Source organism: Rhamphochromis longiceps, linkage group LG7 (assembly GCF_057381845.1).
Source record: "Rhamphochromis longiceps isolate RC_006_pf linkage group LG7, R_longiceps_female_GT1.1, whole genome shotgun sequence".
Classification (NCBI taxonomy): Eukaryota; Metazoa; Chordata; class Actinopteri; order Cichliformes; family Cichlidae; genus Rhamphochromis; species Rhamphochromis longiceps.
The window spans coordinates 5,790,805-5,808,671 of NC_140563.1; the positions used below are offsets into that span (position 1 = coordinate 5,790,805).

Sequence of the window (17,867 nt, forward strand, 5' to 3'; positions counted from 1 at the left end):
AGAGATGGAAGTTTGTAAGGCAGAGGATTCAATTTAAGGAGCGAGTGGGTTTAGAGGTGTGGAGAGTCAGGAGGAAATGATGGAGAGGTAGAGAGGTGAAGATGGAGAGTTTTGGGGCATGCACAGAGGAAACGTGGATATTAGAGTTGGACGGAGCAGGGATACATTTCCTTCTCTAAATGAGCTAACACTTTGCTGTTTGTTCCTAAAGCACAAGGCCACGGTTCATACACCGCTGAAGTTAGTGAGGCATTAAGAAAGTATGCACATGCACTCAGAGAAAGACACACTCTTTCTCTCAGTAGTCTCTTTGTGCAACATCTCTCTGGTGGGGTGAATTTGTGCTGTTCTGGGCAGGGCTGATATCCAGACCAATTCACACCTAGAAACACACACAGGCTTGTGTCCGCTAATTCACATACACGCCGCAAAAACACGGTGGGTTTGGCACTCTGATCCTAGCCCAAGACACCAGGCAGACACAGGAGCATCTGTACCAAGCTGCCCGGCTTTACTTGATCACTCAACTGGACTTGGCCAGACACACAAACACACACCATACACAAACATGGTGGATAACTGATAGTAGGCTACAGCACATTTCAACTATATGGCCAAAATTGTAGGGGAAGCAGCATAATAAACACACTGGCTATGGGAAAATGCAGCTTTCACAAAGACTCCAATATATCTGTAATCTAAGAGTGAAGTTATTCATAGGCATCTGACCCCCGGAGCTCAGTTTTGCTTCAAGGCACAATATATTCTGGAAAGGAGAGGCTCTCCATCATGGCCAATGATTCCTACGAGACCTCCTGGAGCAACTGCTGGTGGTGGTTATTACAAAGGGGGCCCTTCAGCTTTAAGTGGGGTCTGTTTTGGGAGGGTTACCCAGCCTAATCCCCTAGAAGTACCCCAAACCTCTTAATGCTGACACACAAACACACTCGCACTGTTGAATTCTTCACCCTTAGCTGATGTGCTGTCTTTTTACCCGGGGGTAATTATGCTAAATGAGTGTTACAAGATCCCAAGTTCATCCTGGGCTCCCTCGTTCACACCGCCTCTCCCTGCCCCTCCTCCATTTCCCTGTCCCTGTGACGACTGTCCACTTTACACTCTCTTTAATGCCTAAGATCTCTTTTCCTGTCGGTCTGGCTCTCTCTCTCTCTTTTTTTTTTTTTTTAAGAATTTTTGCATATCACACTGAACATATTTTAAGCAAAATGTACTTTTATTCAGTTGCGCATAGTTCACTGCTAGAGTATAAACTGATGAATCATCTGATGAGCACCATTATACAAACAGCTTTCATTTAAGTGTTCGCTGTCAAATCGCTATATTCTACTTTCTGAAAAGACTTAATGTTAGCATTGCTATTATCACGTGACTGACGCATAACTTTCACGGTAGAGGGTTTTTAACTACTCTGCTACTACATGAACAGTTCAGTAGAGCCTTGATCATGGGTGAATGGCTATTTAGACTGGTCGTCTGGCTTTGCTAATGACAAATACCACTAGAGACATGGTTGGAGGGGGGAATCCAGTTTGACTGAGAGCCCATGGGGCTTTTAATGTAAACAGTTTTGAATATGCCACTCATTTATGTCCATAAACTGATTTTTCATACTGCACTACAGAATCAGGAAAATCATTTTTAACCTTCAGTTTTTTAAATTACATATGACTTGTTAACTATTAATGTTTCTGTGGTTCCAGGTGACTTGGTGTCCCGTGCAATGCACCACATGCAGCGCCTAAGCTCAGTACGTTCAGGGCTGAGCCCTGCCCGCCACGCCCGTCCTCAACAGCCTGTGTCCTGGTCGCCTGACGCCCTCCACACCCTTTACTACTTCCTGCGTTGCCCACAAATGGAGTCCATGGAGAATCCCAATCTGGATCCCCCACGCATGGCACTTAGCAAAGAGAGGTGGGAATAATGCATGACTGGACACAAGCAGTTTAGATGCTCCCTCTCTGGGTGCAAAATAGGCGGTGAAATTACAGATCTAATCTTAATCATTGACCCTGTTCCATTTTGTTTTCGACCCCCCCCTTTCACAGAAAATAAGTGGTACTCCTGATTTGCCCTTTTATCCATTTGATGCTTATCTCCCTAAATACATTTGTAATTTCAAATGATTCGGTTTGATTCATGAAGCTGACCAAAATACAGACAATGCCAGAAGTGTAGCCACTGCAAATAAACAAACCCAAATTGAAACCTTCAAAAATGAACAAATGGGTTCTCAATGAAGTGAAAAGCTTTTTGCAGGCAACACTTCACTTTCATCCTTTTCCTAATCCCATTAGCCTTTGTTCATTTAAGTGTTAACTTTCTGTTGTTGAATTACAAGCAAGAAAAGGCTTCTAGGTGTCAGCAGTAGTGCGATAGAAGGGTGACTTGCACCTTTAGAGTGTAAATTAGGCTGAAGACTGGTGTTTAAAAGAATTTTAAGAGGTGGAAATAGTCTGTAATTTTGTTAGGGTCTGCTCAATCTTCCTTAGTTGCATTGAGAAAGTCTGGCAGTTTTTGTGTTCCCTTTATTTCCTGTTGTTTCTTGGAATGAAAATGTTTGCTCAGTCTGGACACAGTGCAGCACATTCCACTTGTTTTTTATTTAAAAGTTGTGGCTTTATCTACAAACCTTCCATACCAACCCCTTCCGTATGTTTGGAGGTGTCTCTGGGAAATTACAGCGTTTCTTGCTTTTTTTGCTTTCTACAGAAGTAACTGTTGAGTAACACTCAACCGAGTCACGTCTCTATTCTCCAAAAATGTGATAAAACGTTCGAAAACATTGCATTACATCACTGTTGTTCACAGTGGTTTGCAGTTCTGATACTGTGATATTCAGCACTTCAGATAAATGTGATGGATTATGTGCCTTCGGTTAAGGTAACATGACAAAAGTAGTTGTGCCTGCCAACACACATGAGGTCTGCTCTCAGAAAGAAATCTTCAATTATGTTTTTGTGCCAGAAATGTAAAAACTGGCAGCAATAGGTGTTCGCGGCTTAATTACATTTTTTATACTGATTTATACAGGCATGTCTAAAGGTAACATAAGCATATATAAACGTGCTGGCGCTCCCACTAAGGTGTGAGTGTTCAGTTTGCAGCAGTAAATCAGTTAATGTTGTTGACGCGATTTTGCCCTTTAATGCTGATAATGAAAATCACATGTTAGGATTATGATGAAGGCATAGCATCTGTCAGGTGATCATAGTTACATGAATGTTTTCACAGTGAAATCACCAAAAATATCCACCTTGTCTTCCCTTCATTACACGTTTGTATGGAAATAAACCCAGCTGCCTCCTGTGCATTTAATAAAAAGCAGACAAAGTGCATGTGAGACAAAGTCCCCGTTAGCTTCAAAGTGAACACAACAGCAAATATACACCCTTTTCTTTCACCTGGCTGTTGTTATAAATCCTCAGATGTTTTTAATGCTGGATGTATATCAGCCTAGTTTATGTGTCCAGGATAAAACAGTTTGGCATCCCATCATACTTTATGCTTTTTTTCTTTCTTGACAGCTGCTGCACACAGGTTTGCCTTTCTGCATGTTCATATTCCTATCTCTTTGTGACTGCGTGTCTGTGAATGTTAGAGAACACACTCAGGTGGTGTGAAAACCTGGTAGTGATTACAATACGAGTGCCTGGTAATGATACAGGCTTCTCTCCTTCAGTGGGCCTCTCCCTCTATCTGGCTCAGCCTCTATTAAGAGCTGTGTAAAACCTTTGGTGGAAACCCAAAACCACCAGACCTGTGTGGGCCACATCGTCAGACATTAGAGGGAGCCTGGTGAGAGCCTTATTGCCGAATCCTTGAGAGTACAAGAGAAACCCTCTTTGTTTTGATCCTCTTAAAGCTGGTGCTTAGTTGTGAGTAATAATCTTGTTTTGGAGTAAGAGGGCGCTTAAAGCGTGGGAGGGCAGATATTATTGTCTTATTTTCACACTCCACTATTTAAACATACAGAAAAAAGTTGATCAAAAACAATTAACTTTTTTTTTGTTTTTTACTATTATTGCAACTTCACTAAAAAGCAGCACTTCCAACATTCTTCTAAACAGACCCCCTACTCCTCTGCTTCCTCAAGGAAAAGAGATTATTTTAATAATGGAGCTTACTTCTAACTGCATTTACATCAGCTATGGTTATGTCTCCATTCATATCTGAGCCTTTACGATTGCAATCTGAAACAAGATCAGTGGTTAACCTTGACCCTTTGGCAAATTGTGATGAGGTCCGCTTTAAAAGCTGATTTAAGTTCCTTTCGGGTTATAGGTTTTATAAGACACATGGGGCCAGTGTAGCGTGTGTGATTTTTGCCTCCTAGGTAGAAAAGCCTTTGCTTTTCATTTTGGACAGGTCAGCGTTCGAACACACCTGACCATGATTTGAGCTCACTGTCTTTATGACCTACCAGATGGTGGTAAGCAACGCACCATGAATCAAAGCTAACGTTTACATGCTCACGTGTTGGAGAGTTTGTGTATGTTGGTGTTTCTATATCCTGCTGTTCTCTGTATGAAGCCTTAGTATGAGAGGTCAGTAAGCTAGCCAGAGGCACTATCTGGTTTCGGTCTTAACAGGCTCTGTGGCTTTTGATGTTGCAGAGACTCTGATGAAGCTAAAATTTGCGTTTCAGGCAGAGGGGCATAACCCGGACACGTACGAGGGTCAAAAGGAAGGCGTATGTTTTTTAATAAAAAAAAAAAAAAAAAAAAAAAAAAAAAAAAGGAGATTGATCCTATAGGAGAGATAGGATGGGACATTATAAGTGTGCATCTGTCAGCAGTACATGTCTGGCTAATTGGTATAAGAATGCAGCTAAATATCTTGTCAAACACTATTGTCCATTATTAATAGAAAAACTCTACCTTTATTGTTGGCTGATTGACAAAAGGAAGGACAGAGGGGGAAAATCTGGATAGCTGTAGCAAAGTTGGCTCTAGTTAGTGTCTGATTGCAGGCGTGCAGTCAAGTAGTAGGGTGGATACCTATGACATTCAGGAAGCCACACACAAATGAACAGACACACTCACACAGCCCAATTTGTGTTGAGTGGAGGCCATTAAGGGAGAAATAAACATTGATTCCCAAGCCCATTGAGCCCATCCTCAGAAACGTGACATTCTTATCACTCTGCACCCTCTGAACTACCCACAGACTACCGCCCAACCCCCGTCTTCATTTTGACATACCCCACCTGCTATCTCCCAAACACTTAAAACCTTCATTATATGCACCTACCAGTCACACTTAATCATCCCTCCTCCCCTTGATCCCCTTGTCTGCTTGTTAACTGTCACGCCTGGGTGACAGCAGAAGCTCCTCCCTTTGACTGACTAGCTACTGATAAAGTACTGAGGCAACATCTGAGAGAATAGCTCGAGAAAAAGACTTGAAGAGCTGACAGCAGAGGAGCTGCAGATGCCCAAAATTCAGTTAAGGCCTCAAATGTCAGCAAAAAAAGTTATTATTAGACTCTGCAGAACAGTGTTAATTATCAAACAAGCATGGCTTTATTATTAACCACTAATTTCATACAGTCTAGCTAAGAAAATCTTTATTATTTATGTAAGTTGGGATGCAGCTGTTTGTTCAATTTATGTTATATCAGATTCATGTTTTAAAAGCTCCACATCAATTGTGAGGAGGAGAGCCATTTTGCAATATGCATTATTAACAAACCCGTGATGAACGAGTGCTCTTGTGCAGAAGGTTCTTTGCTATAGGAAGCCTCCTACTGCTTTTTAAAGTAAGCACAGTAAGGAGAGTAAATGGCACAGCAGTGCTACTGACAGTAACTATAATCCCAAAATACATTGCTGTGTTCTTGTATACTGCCCATGCTTTTGCTACCATGGATATTCATTATGTAAGTCTTTCATTTTCCAAGAACAAAGGAATGGCCACTGATAAAAAACAATGTCTCAGCATGAGAAAGGCAGTCTAATAACACAGAGACGTTGTTCAAACAATCATTAACGGCTCTTAAATGAGGCTTCATATGATCAAAAGCAAACAGCAGTCACATTCCTGCTAATTTGTCATTGTTCACAAACACATTTTATTCACATATGGTGGGAGAGAGGCGCAGACGAGAAGGGACTGATAACAGATAACAAGCTAGACTATAAAAGGACAAATGCAAAGACGGCAATCAAACAATGACTTTCAAAGTGCCACGTTCACAAACATGACAGCAGACCAAATGTTGTGTCCTCGTGGTTTTTTTCCCCCCACATATACTTCTTCAGGAATAACAACACTGTTACTTCAGCTTTAGGTCACAATTTTTAATTTCAGGTGATTCTTTCTGTTTTTGTTGAAGATCTTGGTTAAACATAAGTAGCCGCTATCTTGTATTTTTACATGACCGCAAAGATTAAATGGTAAATGGCCTGTATTTGTATAGCGCTTTACTAGTCCCTAAGGACCCCAATGGGTTTTACGCAACCAGTCATCTGCCCAATTAACACACTGGTGATGGTAAGCTACATTGTAGCCACAGCCACCCTGGGGCGCACTGACAGAGGCGAGGCTGCCGGACACTGGCGCCACCGGGCCCTCTGACCACCACCAGTGGGCAACGGGTGAAGTGTCTTGCCCAAGGACACAACGACCAAGACTGTCCAAGCCGGGGCTCGACCCGGCAACCTTCCGATTACAAGGCGAACTCCCAACTCTGGCGATCTAGTCATATAGAAACATCTGTTTCTTGAGCCTTAGAGGGATGACATCAGCGAGAATGCCAGCTGAGATTAGGAAAGATGACTCGTGCTGTGAAATGAATGTGGGTTGGTGATGTTGTAAGTCATCTGGCTGAAGACAGTCTATGAGTTAATTCCCAAAGTGACTGAATTATGAGTGTTTAAGTTTACACTCCCCACTAAAGTCATCTAGTCTTTCACAGAGCCTCATCTTTTACTGGCTCCGTTCAATAAAGATTTGAATTTACTGGTTTACAAGGTCACTTTCTGTGTACATACAGGGAAATACTAATGTCTGTTACCTAGCAGTGAGTGGTACTCATTATCATAACCAGTAATAATTGGACCAAAGCAAACAGAAGGTGAATGATTTCTCTTTTTTTGCTCATAGGCCTTTTCTGTTGCTGCCACCTTTAATGGAGTGGATGAGGGTGGCCATAGTTCATGCCGAGCATCGCAGGAGTTTATTAGTGGACAGCGATGATGTCAGACAGACGGCGAGGCTTCTCCTTCCGGGATTGGACTGTGAGCCGAGACAACTGAAGTAAGTGAGAACACTCATTCACCTCACTCGCTCTGCTGGGATGAAAGTGCTTAAAATAAAAATACAAACCTTACTAATAATTTCAGGAAAAGAAAAACTAAGACTGATGTTTTCTTTGAGCTGGACGTCTGTCGTTTAATCATTGTATTTAACAAATGATTGTATGCGGTAAATTAATCTTTGTTAACTATTGTGTGGCTCATTAACTTTACTTCTTTCTATAGAAAGCATCATTAACATATGTAAGCCACAAGGTGCATAAAACAAGCATCTTAGAAAAGCGACCGAGTAGATCCTAATAAATTAGCCATCAGCTCTCAGAAATTAATTGGTAACTGGTTATTTATTCAGTTTTAATTTTGTTTCAGGCCTGAGTGTTGCTTCAGCTCCTTCAAGCGTCTCGACTCCAAAGCTGCCTCTGATAAGTTCCACCTTGATTTGGGTTTTCGGATGCTCAACTGCGGTCGCACAGATCTTATTGGCCAAGCAATCGATCTACTGGGACCAGATGGGGTGAACAGTATGGATGACCAGGTATTTAAATTTTATTTAATTTATGTTGTGGAGATATAAATGTAAGCCGTTAGCTCGAGCAAACCACCTCTCATTTGGGGACACAAAGCAGGCCCCTTATACAATACGATAAATCTCAAGGAAATTGCTGTAAGTCCATGAAATATCCTTAGAAGTGATGGAAACATAGCTTTGTGTTTTAACTTGTTCAAAGCTTCATGCATTTGCTTCTACTCTTGTTTTCATTACAGGGTATGACCCCTCTGATGTACGCCTGCGCAGCTGGAGACGAAGCCCTCGTCCAGATGCTGATTGATGCTGGGGCCAACCTTGACGTGGCGGTAAATATGCTTAAGTATTTCCAATGTTGTCAAATCTGTCTTAATTTAAGCACATTTTGTATCCCTTTACATCTATAAACAGGAAAGGTTTCCATTATTAAAGCATGTAAGAGGCTCTTATGAATGTAATGTTTTCTCTGTGTGCGTGTGTTTGTGATCTTGGTGTGTAATACTGATTTAATCTGTGTTGCCAGGTACCACCCTGCTCCCCCAAGCACCCATCTGTGCATCCTGATAGTCGACACTGGGCAGCCCTCACCTTTGCAGTGTTGCATGGACACATTTCTGTGGTGCAGGTCCGAAACACATACATAAACAAGCTACATGTTGCTTGTTTATGTCACAATGACCCTTACAAGATGTCAAATATTGTTTAATATAACAGAGGTAATGTGCCTTTGCAGCTTCTTTTGGATGCAGGAGCCAATGTGGAGGGGGCTGCAGTCCGCAATGGACAGGAGAGTACAGCAGACACTCCACTGCAGCTGGCTTCAGCAGCAGGTGGGCAAACACACAAGGAACAGCTGATGTTAGAGTGGTGTCCATCTCACAGTGGGTCTGTGTTATGGCCACTAAATTACCACTTACTGTATAATTATAGAGGCGAAAAGTCAGTTGGAAGGTTTGACAAAGGAAAAGATTTTGTTGTACAGCTTGTCTATCACCTTTGTTAAAAGCGGTAATAATAACTTTATTGGTTATTTGTAACTAACAGAGTGTTAGGTCCAAGGACCACCTAGAGTAACACTTGGATTAACTTGTGACTCAGCAGGAGGAATGAGGAAATGAGAGAGTAAATGAAGGGGCAGTGACAGCAGCAGTGTGCCGCTTGTGGTTGTTTAGTAGTCTGTGGCCTGCATTCCTCTGTGGGATCATCTGAAAGCAACATGTAGCTTGAGTAAAGAAAACACACGCTCTTCATAGCAGCAGTGACAGTGTGTAAATAGTGCCTGCAATGAATGTGTTGGCTGTTTAAATATGCCAAATGAAATGTGATAAATTTTCATTTATGTTTGTGGTGTATAAATGTTTAAAATGGGCCTAAACCAGTAACAAACAAAAATGTTGACATTTTGGGAATAAAGATGAATAAAAAATAAGCACAAGGATAATAAATTATCTGCAAGTTTATGAACAAAGTGGAAATATTTATCTATTTGTGCTTCTCAGGCAACTATGAGATGGTGAGTTTGCTACTGGCACGAGGCGCTGACCCCTTATCAAAGAACCATGGTGGAAACGCCCTTACATCATCCCTCTACGAGGACATGAACTGCTTCAGTCATGCTGCTGCACATGGACACAGGTATGTATCCCCCAGTCTGAAAACTAGTACTGGAAGACCAGCTGTAAACATTTGCACACGTAGCACAGAAATAATGCATCTGTCAGCTTTATATTACACATGACTAGAGTTAGAGTTTGTGCTGTGAGGATAGATTCAAACGTTTTATCGTGTGATTTAGGAAGAGCTTGAAGGTTTTGTAGTGTGAAAGGAAAGTTTAAGGTGTCATTCTATTCAGAGTCAATTTGTTTCTGAAGACCAGCTGGTGGTGTAAACTTCTCCACCTGTTCACTCTGTCTGTGTGAACACGATGTAGACTCAACACTTTACATTGCTCAGTGAGGGTGATAGATTACGTAATGAGAGAGGAGACTCCAGGGTTGCAGAATTGGAAGTACGTGTTGCCATTTTGGCAGATATTAATGATCCTCCACCTTCTAACTTTCTTTTCTTGTTTCCTTCCTTGCATGCCCTCTTTCTGCCCTCGTTCTACTCCCTATTTATCTTGTCAGGAACGTGCTGAGAAAGCTACTGACTCAGCCGCAGCAAGTCAAAGACGATGTCCTGTCTCTGGAGGAGATCCTGGCTGAGGGGGTTGAAGATGAGACGGCTGGGATCTGCCCTTTCGTCCATCTTTCCCCTCTTCCTAACTCTTCCAATGGTCCCCTGCCGATGCCAGAAGTGGGCATACCAAGGCTCTGCAAAGCCAGGATGAAGGCTCTCCAAGAGGCCAGCTACTACAGCGCCGAGCATGGCTACCTGGACGTCACCATGGAGCTGCATGCTATGGGTACTTTTCAAATGGCAAGAAGAGGATGTGCCTACTTTTCCAGTTTATAGAACCAAATAATAAATCCTTTCTATTTAACCAGGCGTGCCATGGAAACGACACGTGTGGCTGGAATCTCTTCGCTGCGCCCAGCAGCAGTCCAGGACAGAGGTCACCCTCTCCCTCCTCAAAGACTTTAACACAATCAAAGAGGAGGACTACTGTGAGGAACTGGTCACCACAGGCCTGCCCCTTATGTTCAATATTTTGCGCACCACAAAGGTACAGTCAAACACGATCATGAGTATGATTTTCACACTTTTTCAGTGTTAAACAGATTTAATTATACATTTCTCTTCTTCTCGTTCTATTACTTTCCTTCAGAGTGACGCCATTACACAGCAGTTGGCAGCTATTTTTAGTCACTGTTTTGGCCCAGCACCCCTCCCAGCCATCCCTGAGATGAAGGCAACTCTTTCAGCACAGTTGGGTAAGGAAACTATGATCCTTTAGAGTATATGGATATACATGCTCAGAGTTCCAAGAGGATAGCCTTTTACTGGCACCGATTTCAGTATTGGCTAGTGATAATTAGTCATTTTGACATCTAAAACACCAGTAAATCCTTAAATACAGTTTTCTTAAGCCTAAAGTCACTGTCAACAGATTCCTTATACAGTGATACAAACCCTAAAACAACACAAATGTAACACTTGGGCTGTAAATTAGATTTTTTTTCATGAATATTAGTTAGTAAAAGAGTGTCTGATATTTTTGTTTTGGTAATCTTATCAGCAGTAATGTGTACAGAATGACTCTGCTGTTACTAGAACGTTATGGGTTTTATGCATGTGCTGATGTTTTTCTACAGACCCACACTTTCTGAATAACCAAGAGATGTCAGATGTGACATTTGTGGTTGAGGGAAAACCATTCTACGCACACAGAGTGCTTCTGGTTACTGCCTCTGACCGGTGAGTGCAGAAAGGTACAAGAGTGCATTTTAAGGCTTTTGATAAGACCTTACTTAAAGGGTTTTATTTTGCTCTAGATTCAAGTCTTTGCTGGCATCATATGGATCAGATGGAAGCTCCGATAAGGAGATTGAGATCAGCGATGTCAAGTACAACATATTTCAGGTAAGAAACACATTCCCTATTTAGATGTGTTGCATATGACAAAACAGACATTATTTAGATCAAATTGCTCATAAAGAAACCTCTAACCTCTGTACAGATGATGATGTCATACCTGTATTGTGGAGGAACTGAGTCACTGAAAAAGAAGGTGTCTGACTTACTAGAGGTAAGAATTGTTAATCGCATTAATCTGTCTCAGGGTTGGTATCTTAGAAATCCCAGCTTTAGTTCTACATCTTCACATGAATTACTCATTCTTGCTGACAGTGGAGATTGTTTTTTTTATTTGAGTTTAGCTACAAGCTTGACATAGACAAGTTTGTGTTCATAGCAACAATTGAGCTCAATCGTCCCGTCTGGCCAATCCTTTCTAAGCATGAAGCTGTTACTTTGATTTTGAAATATAGTACCCTTATCACAAGTACACAAGCTGGGCTTTCAAATATGTCCTGTGTTTTTGTGCATTTATCAATTTAAAAATCGTTTTCTCAACAATTCGTAGCTTCTTGAACTGAAAACAAAGGAAAATTCCAAATACATGTTACACAAACTTAAATATTGCTTGTATGCAAACAGAATGAAAGGATGCATGACATTATTTTTCCTCCATTAAAGTGGTCATGTTTTCTCCTGCAGCTGTTGTCAGCTGCTAGTTTGTTCCAGTTGGGGGCGCTACAGAGACATTGTGAACTCATCTGCTCTCAACATATCAGCCTAGATAATGCAGTCAGCATCTACAAAACTGCTAAGGTAACAATTACTGATAGACTTGGATTGCACTACTGTGAGTGCAGTACATATGTATACATCAGTGCTATTTCAGGCATGAAAATATGACGTTGATATAAAAGTTGTTTTGATCATTTAGGTTTACATAAATTAGGTTTATAAAATTTGGTCATTTCACTGTCCTTTCTTCTGTCAGGTTAATGGTTCGGTGGAGCTGAGCTCGTTGTGTGAAGGTTACTTCTTGCAGCAGATGCCTGCCCTGCTGGAAAGAGAGAGTTTTAGGAGCTTGCTGTTGGGACCCCCGGGGGCCCGACAAGGAAACAACTCCACTTCTACGCTGACGCACAGCCGGGGTGACTCACTTGTGGAGGAGCTGGAGACCACCCTGGCTCAACGACTTCGCTCTCTCTACGTCACTTCCCGTGTCTGAAGACAACATGGCAGATGCTGTTGAGAGAGGACAGAAATAAGTGGATAAATGTGGCAATTAAGAAGTCTCACCTTTTCACTGATACAGAATCAGATCTGAAGTGTTTCAAATACAGAAGTTTTCTTGGTAAAATCTGATTTGTGTGTGTTAAGGAGCAATATTTTGACACGGGCACAGATTGGTGAGATGCCTGGCAGTGATTTACTCTGTGGGCAACTCGGCATTTCATACTTTGTGCCAAGCACTCCATGAAAATGTTTTTTGTGACGTACAGCGTTCCGAAGAAGAAAATATGATGCCTTTTCTCCAGGGCTCACGAGGCTTTACTGGACAAGCAACAAGTTGAAAGTCTGAATAATAAGACAATGCTGCCCTCTAATGGACAAAGCTTGCAACATAAATAATTGCCCTGGAGGATTGGGATCAGTGGCAGCCTCAGTTTTGACTGAAGCAATGTAAAGTGATTACAGACTGAAGCCTTTATTGAAGAATTGAGTGAGGTGGCCTTTTGATGCTGGACTTTAAACTTTCTGTTCTATAGTATTGCATAGTGGGAGCAAGGCTGCAGCCTTAAACTCCCTGCATCAATGTAAGCTTTGGATTAACAACTTTTTTAATGTAAAAGCTTTTATTGTCTGTTTGTTTTTGTTTTTTTTAAGTACGATGAGAGTAATGAAAATTTCAGAAGAGTGGGATGGACATTTTCTATTTAATGAGAAAAAGATGTGAGAGTATTTAACGGGGTGTCCCCTTTTTTATTTTAATTTTAATCAAAGCAGATTATTAGTATGGAAAAAATGCTTCTGCTGTTTTACCAGGTACGCTCTAACAGTTTATTAAGCTTGTGTATGCTGAGGTTTAATGCTTCGACACAGGTACAGCTGCGGAGGCTAACATGGGATTTGGACGACAAGAGTCTGTTTTTGTGCTGGATACATTATTAAACCTGGTAAACAAATCATTTAATGTGTGAATTGTTTTGGACTCACCTGGAATCGGGGAAAACGGCAGATTTACAAATGAGGAAGCCTACAAAATGGAAATAATTACATATGAAATACAATCTTACCACAAATCCATGGCATGTGACATAATGAGGGGGGGGAAAAAAAATCTACTGCATCGATCTTAACTTTGTTTATGAAACCTTTTTCCTCTCTGGTCTACACTTACCCTTGCTTGCACAGGTAGAAATAAGGATAACAAACACACCATAACTGAATGAGTTTATTTGTTTCAGCACTGAAGATGCTCACAGTTATGTTTTATGGAGATTACAGTCAGTTTTGCTCCTGCTCTGTCAAAAGACCCATGTAGGCCTCTGAATCATTAGATATCCTTAGTGCTGCTAGCTTCCCATTGTAGAAAACAGAAAGGAGGGCGCATATCAGGGTATTGCTTTGTGTTTGTAGTACTGGTATCCCCTCCCTGTGCCTCTACTACTAACGGGTAGAGAGCCCAGACCTCAGAGCCTTCCAGAGAGAGGTACAGAGTTGAGGAAGCATCCTTCAAAAACTTTGTGCACAAGATAAGGAGGAGGAGGAGGACGAAGGGAAAGATCAGCAGGGCCAAGGGAACAATTTAAAAGAAAAAAAGAGCCAGAAATAAAAGCAGAAAAGGTGGGAAAGTAAGGGACAGACAGAAGGGGAATTTAAATTTTAAAAGGTAGTTTTGTGGAAAGAGAAGTGATGAAGGCTGAGAGAAGGAGTGAGTTTGGCATGGAACATTAACACTAAAGCCATGCAAAGAAAAGCTCATGTTTTGACATGCACACAGCAATACAAGCTAAAAGCACAGAGCAGGAATCCCCAGCATTGTTGAGAAAACAATCAACCCCCACGGTTTGTCTGTCTATTTACAAAGAGAAGAAGCAGATCAGGATCTGTGGTGTTCTTCTCCTCCAGCCTGGCCTACACGCACAATAATATGAAACTGACAAATATCAATAGAAGAGCATATTCCCTCTCCAAAAAGAGGCTAAGTCTACATTCTTAAATTACTGGTAAATCATTTTTTTCCAAGAGTTCCCACAAGTTCTCTTTCCCTCTGCAGAGAGAGCATGGAAAAGAGAATTTATGACTTGTCAAAGTTCACATAATTCAGTTAAAGTCAGACCAAAGCAAAGGAAATAAAAGTTCTTTTTTTTTCTTTAAATGTCCCATTTACGAACACACAAGAGGGTAATAAATAACATTCAACTGACCTAACAGCTTTGTTCATATAAATAGCCAAGATATAATAAATTAGGAAATCAAACAGTGAGATGAACAAACATGAATAAATAAGGACAACAATACAAAAATATCCACAGTTGCATTTGTCACGTCATTTTTTCGTTTGTTTCTCTACTCCTACTGCTGGTAAGTGAGACTAGAGAGAGGTATAAATGAAAAGCAAAGAAGAAATGCTGCAGATAATAGGAAACAGGAATGTTTGGATCATTATTGGGTCAATCAAACAAAGACGTACATGATCATGTAACAAAAATACACAGAATTTAAAATGACAGTAAGTGGCAGGCTCAGGTTTACCAACCTGTTCCTATGGTATCTAAACAGTGTCACAACTAGACATTTCTTTTTTTTTTCTTTTTTTACATAAGAAATGATATCAGTCTGTACAACAGAATAGATCATTCATTTTAAATACCCGAATATCCACCCACTTCCCTCCCCCCACCCTATACTATCATTTAATATCTCCCGCTGCCCTGTTCTTCTCGCACCCAACTCCTCTCTGAAAACACAATTCCAGTCTGTTTTGCAGCAATAGTATTAAGTCTAATAAAGTCAGTTAGTATTTCAAACCCAGTTCTTCACAAAGAAAGTACATTATAATAAAAAGCAAACAAATACAATCCAGCAAGCATCCGTGTCGGCTGTTTGGGCTTTCCACAAAACTCCTCTCCCTTCTCTCCTCCTCGTGTTTCTGCATGGTGTCTTCTTTTTTTTAAAATGTTGTTCATCATTGTTGATACATCCCAGAGTTTTTGTGCATACTGGATCTGTGCGTGTATGTTTTGTGTATGTGGCGTCTGTAGTGTTTTTGAATAATGCTCGTTTTCCAATTAGCAAATGCTCCTTGAGGTCAGAGAACGGTGATAGCTGGTGAGTGGAGCGAGTGGTCTTGTTTTTATTGGGATGTGTGTGCTTGTGTGTTTCTAAGAACAAGAACACTACAGGATTTTTTTTTTGTCTACTTCTACTGATGGCTGCCAGGGGTGGAGTCGGGGTGCAGAGGAAGATGAAGGTAGAAGTCTGCATGAAGGGTCTGTTTCCATGGTAACCCCTCCCCCAGCACACCGCTATAAGAAGAGTCCTCCGTCAACAATTGTCCGTCTCTCTTGGCACGCTGGAGGGGTGTGGAGGGGTGGTCGAGGGAGGGCGAATGGAGCAGGGAGCAGGAGGATGGACTTTAATAGGTTTTCTGGATAATTCCTGGTATCAGAAACAGGTCAGGTCATCACACAGGTTAGCAGCAGCATGGGAGCAAACAACTGAGGCCCACAGGTGATTAGATGGTTAGGGTACAGGGGTGGTAATGATGGTGGACACTGAGGGGTAATGGAAAGGGGAGTGGAATGGCAAGGGTGTGTGTCTGTTGTGTTGGTGCAACATGTTGTTTGCAAAATATCACTTTGATTCTTTTAATATATTTCTATCTATATAAAGTCATTTTATAGAAAAGATGTCCATAAATGATTTATATATATATCTAGCTATGTACAGATAGCATATTCTCTCTGTGTCTCTGGCTTAAAGTGATACTGGGATGGCTACAAAGCGCCACGGTCTAAGATTCCTCTGGTGTCCCCACAGATGCCACCGACAAGTGGGCTCTGTCTCGGCCTGCAGCAGGGAATTTGGTGTCATTATTTTCTGGGTCATGCCTCCGGACGTGCATGGGTGAGGGGCAGTGCTTGGAGGGCGTGCCAGGGGGGTAGGGCACCTGTCCATTCTTCTCGTCTGAAAAAAGTTGTTTAATTACGTCAAAGAAGTTACTCAATGGGCTGCCTAGGTACACAGATGGGAAGAAAAGAGGACAAAAAAGGGGGGAAAGAGAGAAGACAGAAGAAACAAACTAATGAACAATGGGGTTCACAGGATAGAGAGATGGCTACATGTAAGGCAGAGCGAGCAGAGGTGAGGAGGTGGTAGACCCACGTACACTGTGCAAGGATGAGAACTGCCGAAGCAGCCGTGTTTAGACCACATAATGCATTAGCCTCGGCAAATCATGCATACGTTTCAGCGCAATCCACGGAAAAAAACACAAGTGCCCATTAAGTCGATATAGTGACCAGTGTGTCTGAACGAGTTTGGCTGGCCAGAAGCAGGACAGACAAGATGATAGAAGCGAAAAATGAGAAAGCGTGGAAATTCAAGAAAACGCTTCCTGTCAAAGAAGCATTACTGCTCCCCCTGAAACACAAAAAGTCTTGGAAACCTGTCCTCCAGCATCAAACGTCTGACACATCCTCAATGTAGGTGTGTCAGACGTTTGGTTTGACATACTAATCATGAGTCGTGTTTTTGCCAGCTAGAAGCTGGCAAGCTTTTTATTTTTCCTTCAACCTCAAGGAAACAGCATCACTTTTAGACTACTGTAATTCCCTCTACAGGGACCACATCCAAAAAAACATCTCTGATTGTTTAAACTTAGCTGTCAGATTTCTAACAGATTCAGAGAAGTTACTTCCATCCATGCTACACCACACTAGCCACCTGTTATACACAGAATTGGCCTTAAACTTAAATTTCATTCATTTTATTTTTAAATACTTATACAACCTCAGTCCCATCTCCATTACAGACATACACACACCTTATGAACCTGCCCACTCCTCATGACAGAGCCTTCCGAATTACAGAGTTCTGTATCCATTTCCTCCTTACCAGAGGAAATTAGATTTGGAAGTGTCTACTTTTAAATCACTCCTCAAATTTTACTTCATTGTAAACTATTTATGCTGTATTCTCTAATACACAATTTTACTGTGTTTTGATATCATAACCATAGCACTGAAGGGCAACATAGACTTCTCATTAGTGAGGCTGTCTACCTTGTGGTAATTGTTCATAGTGACATACATAACACAGTAAGAGACCTGAATGGACCTCAGAAAGAGGAAACACGTGCAGTGTGTGTACGTATGGACAACAGTACGCATGCATATAAGCATTAAGTACACCAAACATAAGAAATGAAGCAAAGAGGTGATGGTCCGCATAAGCGTGACTGATCAGTCACAAACAAGACTGTTTCTGACTTCTTTGCAGTCCAAGCAAACAGTTATAGCATCAGTAAAAAAAGAAAAAACAGACTGATGAGCTACACGGACAATAAACCGCACAAACATGCTGCGTCTACACATCAGCAAAAT

At 41.5% G+C, this 17,867-nt stretch overlaps 2 protein-coding genes across 10 annotated transcripts in view; one reads left to right on the top strand and one right to left on the bottom strand.

Moving 5' to 3' along the window:
• The window catches only part of abtb2b (ankyrin repeat and BTB (POZ) domain containing 2b), a 40,614-nt gene extending 27,199 nt beyond the window's left edge, over positions 1-13,415 (top strand). Inside the window, exons 3-17 of the mRNA XM_085411789.1 lie at positions 1,722-1,932; positions 7,126-7,278; positions 7,647-7,812; positions 8,043-8,132; positions 8,327-8,428; positions 8,537-8,633; positions 9,303-9,438; positions 9,930-10,207; positions 10,290-10,468; positions 10,571-10,676; positions 11,058-11,160; positions 11,238-11,325; positions 11,423-11,491; positions 11,962-12,075; positions 12,251-13,415. Of these exons, the coding sequence (XP_085267915.1) occupies positions 1,722-1,932; positions 7,126-7,278; positions 7,647-7,812; positions 8,043-8,132; positions 8,327-8,428; positions 8,537-8,633; positions 9,303-9,438; positions 9,930-10,207; positions 10,290-10,468; positions 10,571-10,676; positions 11,058-11,160; positions 11,238-11,325; positions 11,423-11,491; positions 11,962-12,075; positions 12,251-12,484 (2,126 nt within the window). The 3' untranslated portion in view covers positions 12,485-13,415. The remainder of the gene's footprint in view (positions 1-1,721; positions 1,933-7,125; positions 7,279-7,646; positions 7,813-8,042; positions 8,133-8,326; positions 8,429-8,536; positions 8,634-9,302; positions 9,439-9,929; positions 10,208-10,289; positions 10,469-10,570; positions 10,677-11,057; positions 11,161-11,237; positions 11,326-11,422; positions 11,492-11,961; positions 12,076-12,250) is intronic.
• The window catches only part of brsk2a (BR serine/threonine kinase 2a), a 206,006-nt gene continuing 201,457 nt past the window's right edge, over positions 13,319-17,867 (bottom strand). For 7 of the 9 annotated variants that reach the window (XM_085411791.1, XM_085411796.1, XM_085411790.1 and 4 more), the window contains one exon: positions 13,699-16,449. In XM_085411791.1, the coding sequence (XP_085267917.1) occupies positions 16,277-16,449 (173 nt within the window). In that variant the 3' untranslated portion in view covers positions 13,699-16,276. Of the gene's footprint in view, positions 13,514-13,698; positions 16,450-17,867 lie in introns of those variants that run through there. The other 2 variants (XM_085411793.1, XM_085411795.1) reach the window with 2 other exon arrangements.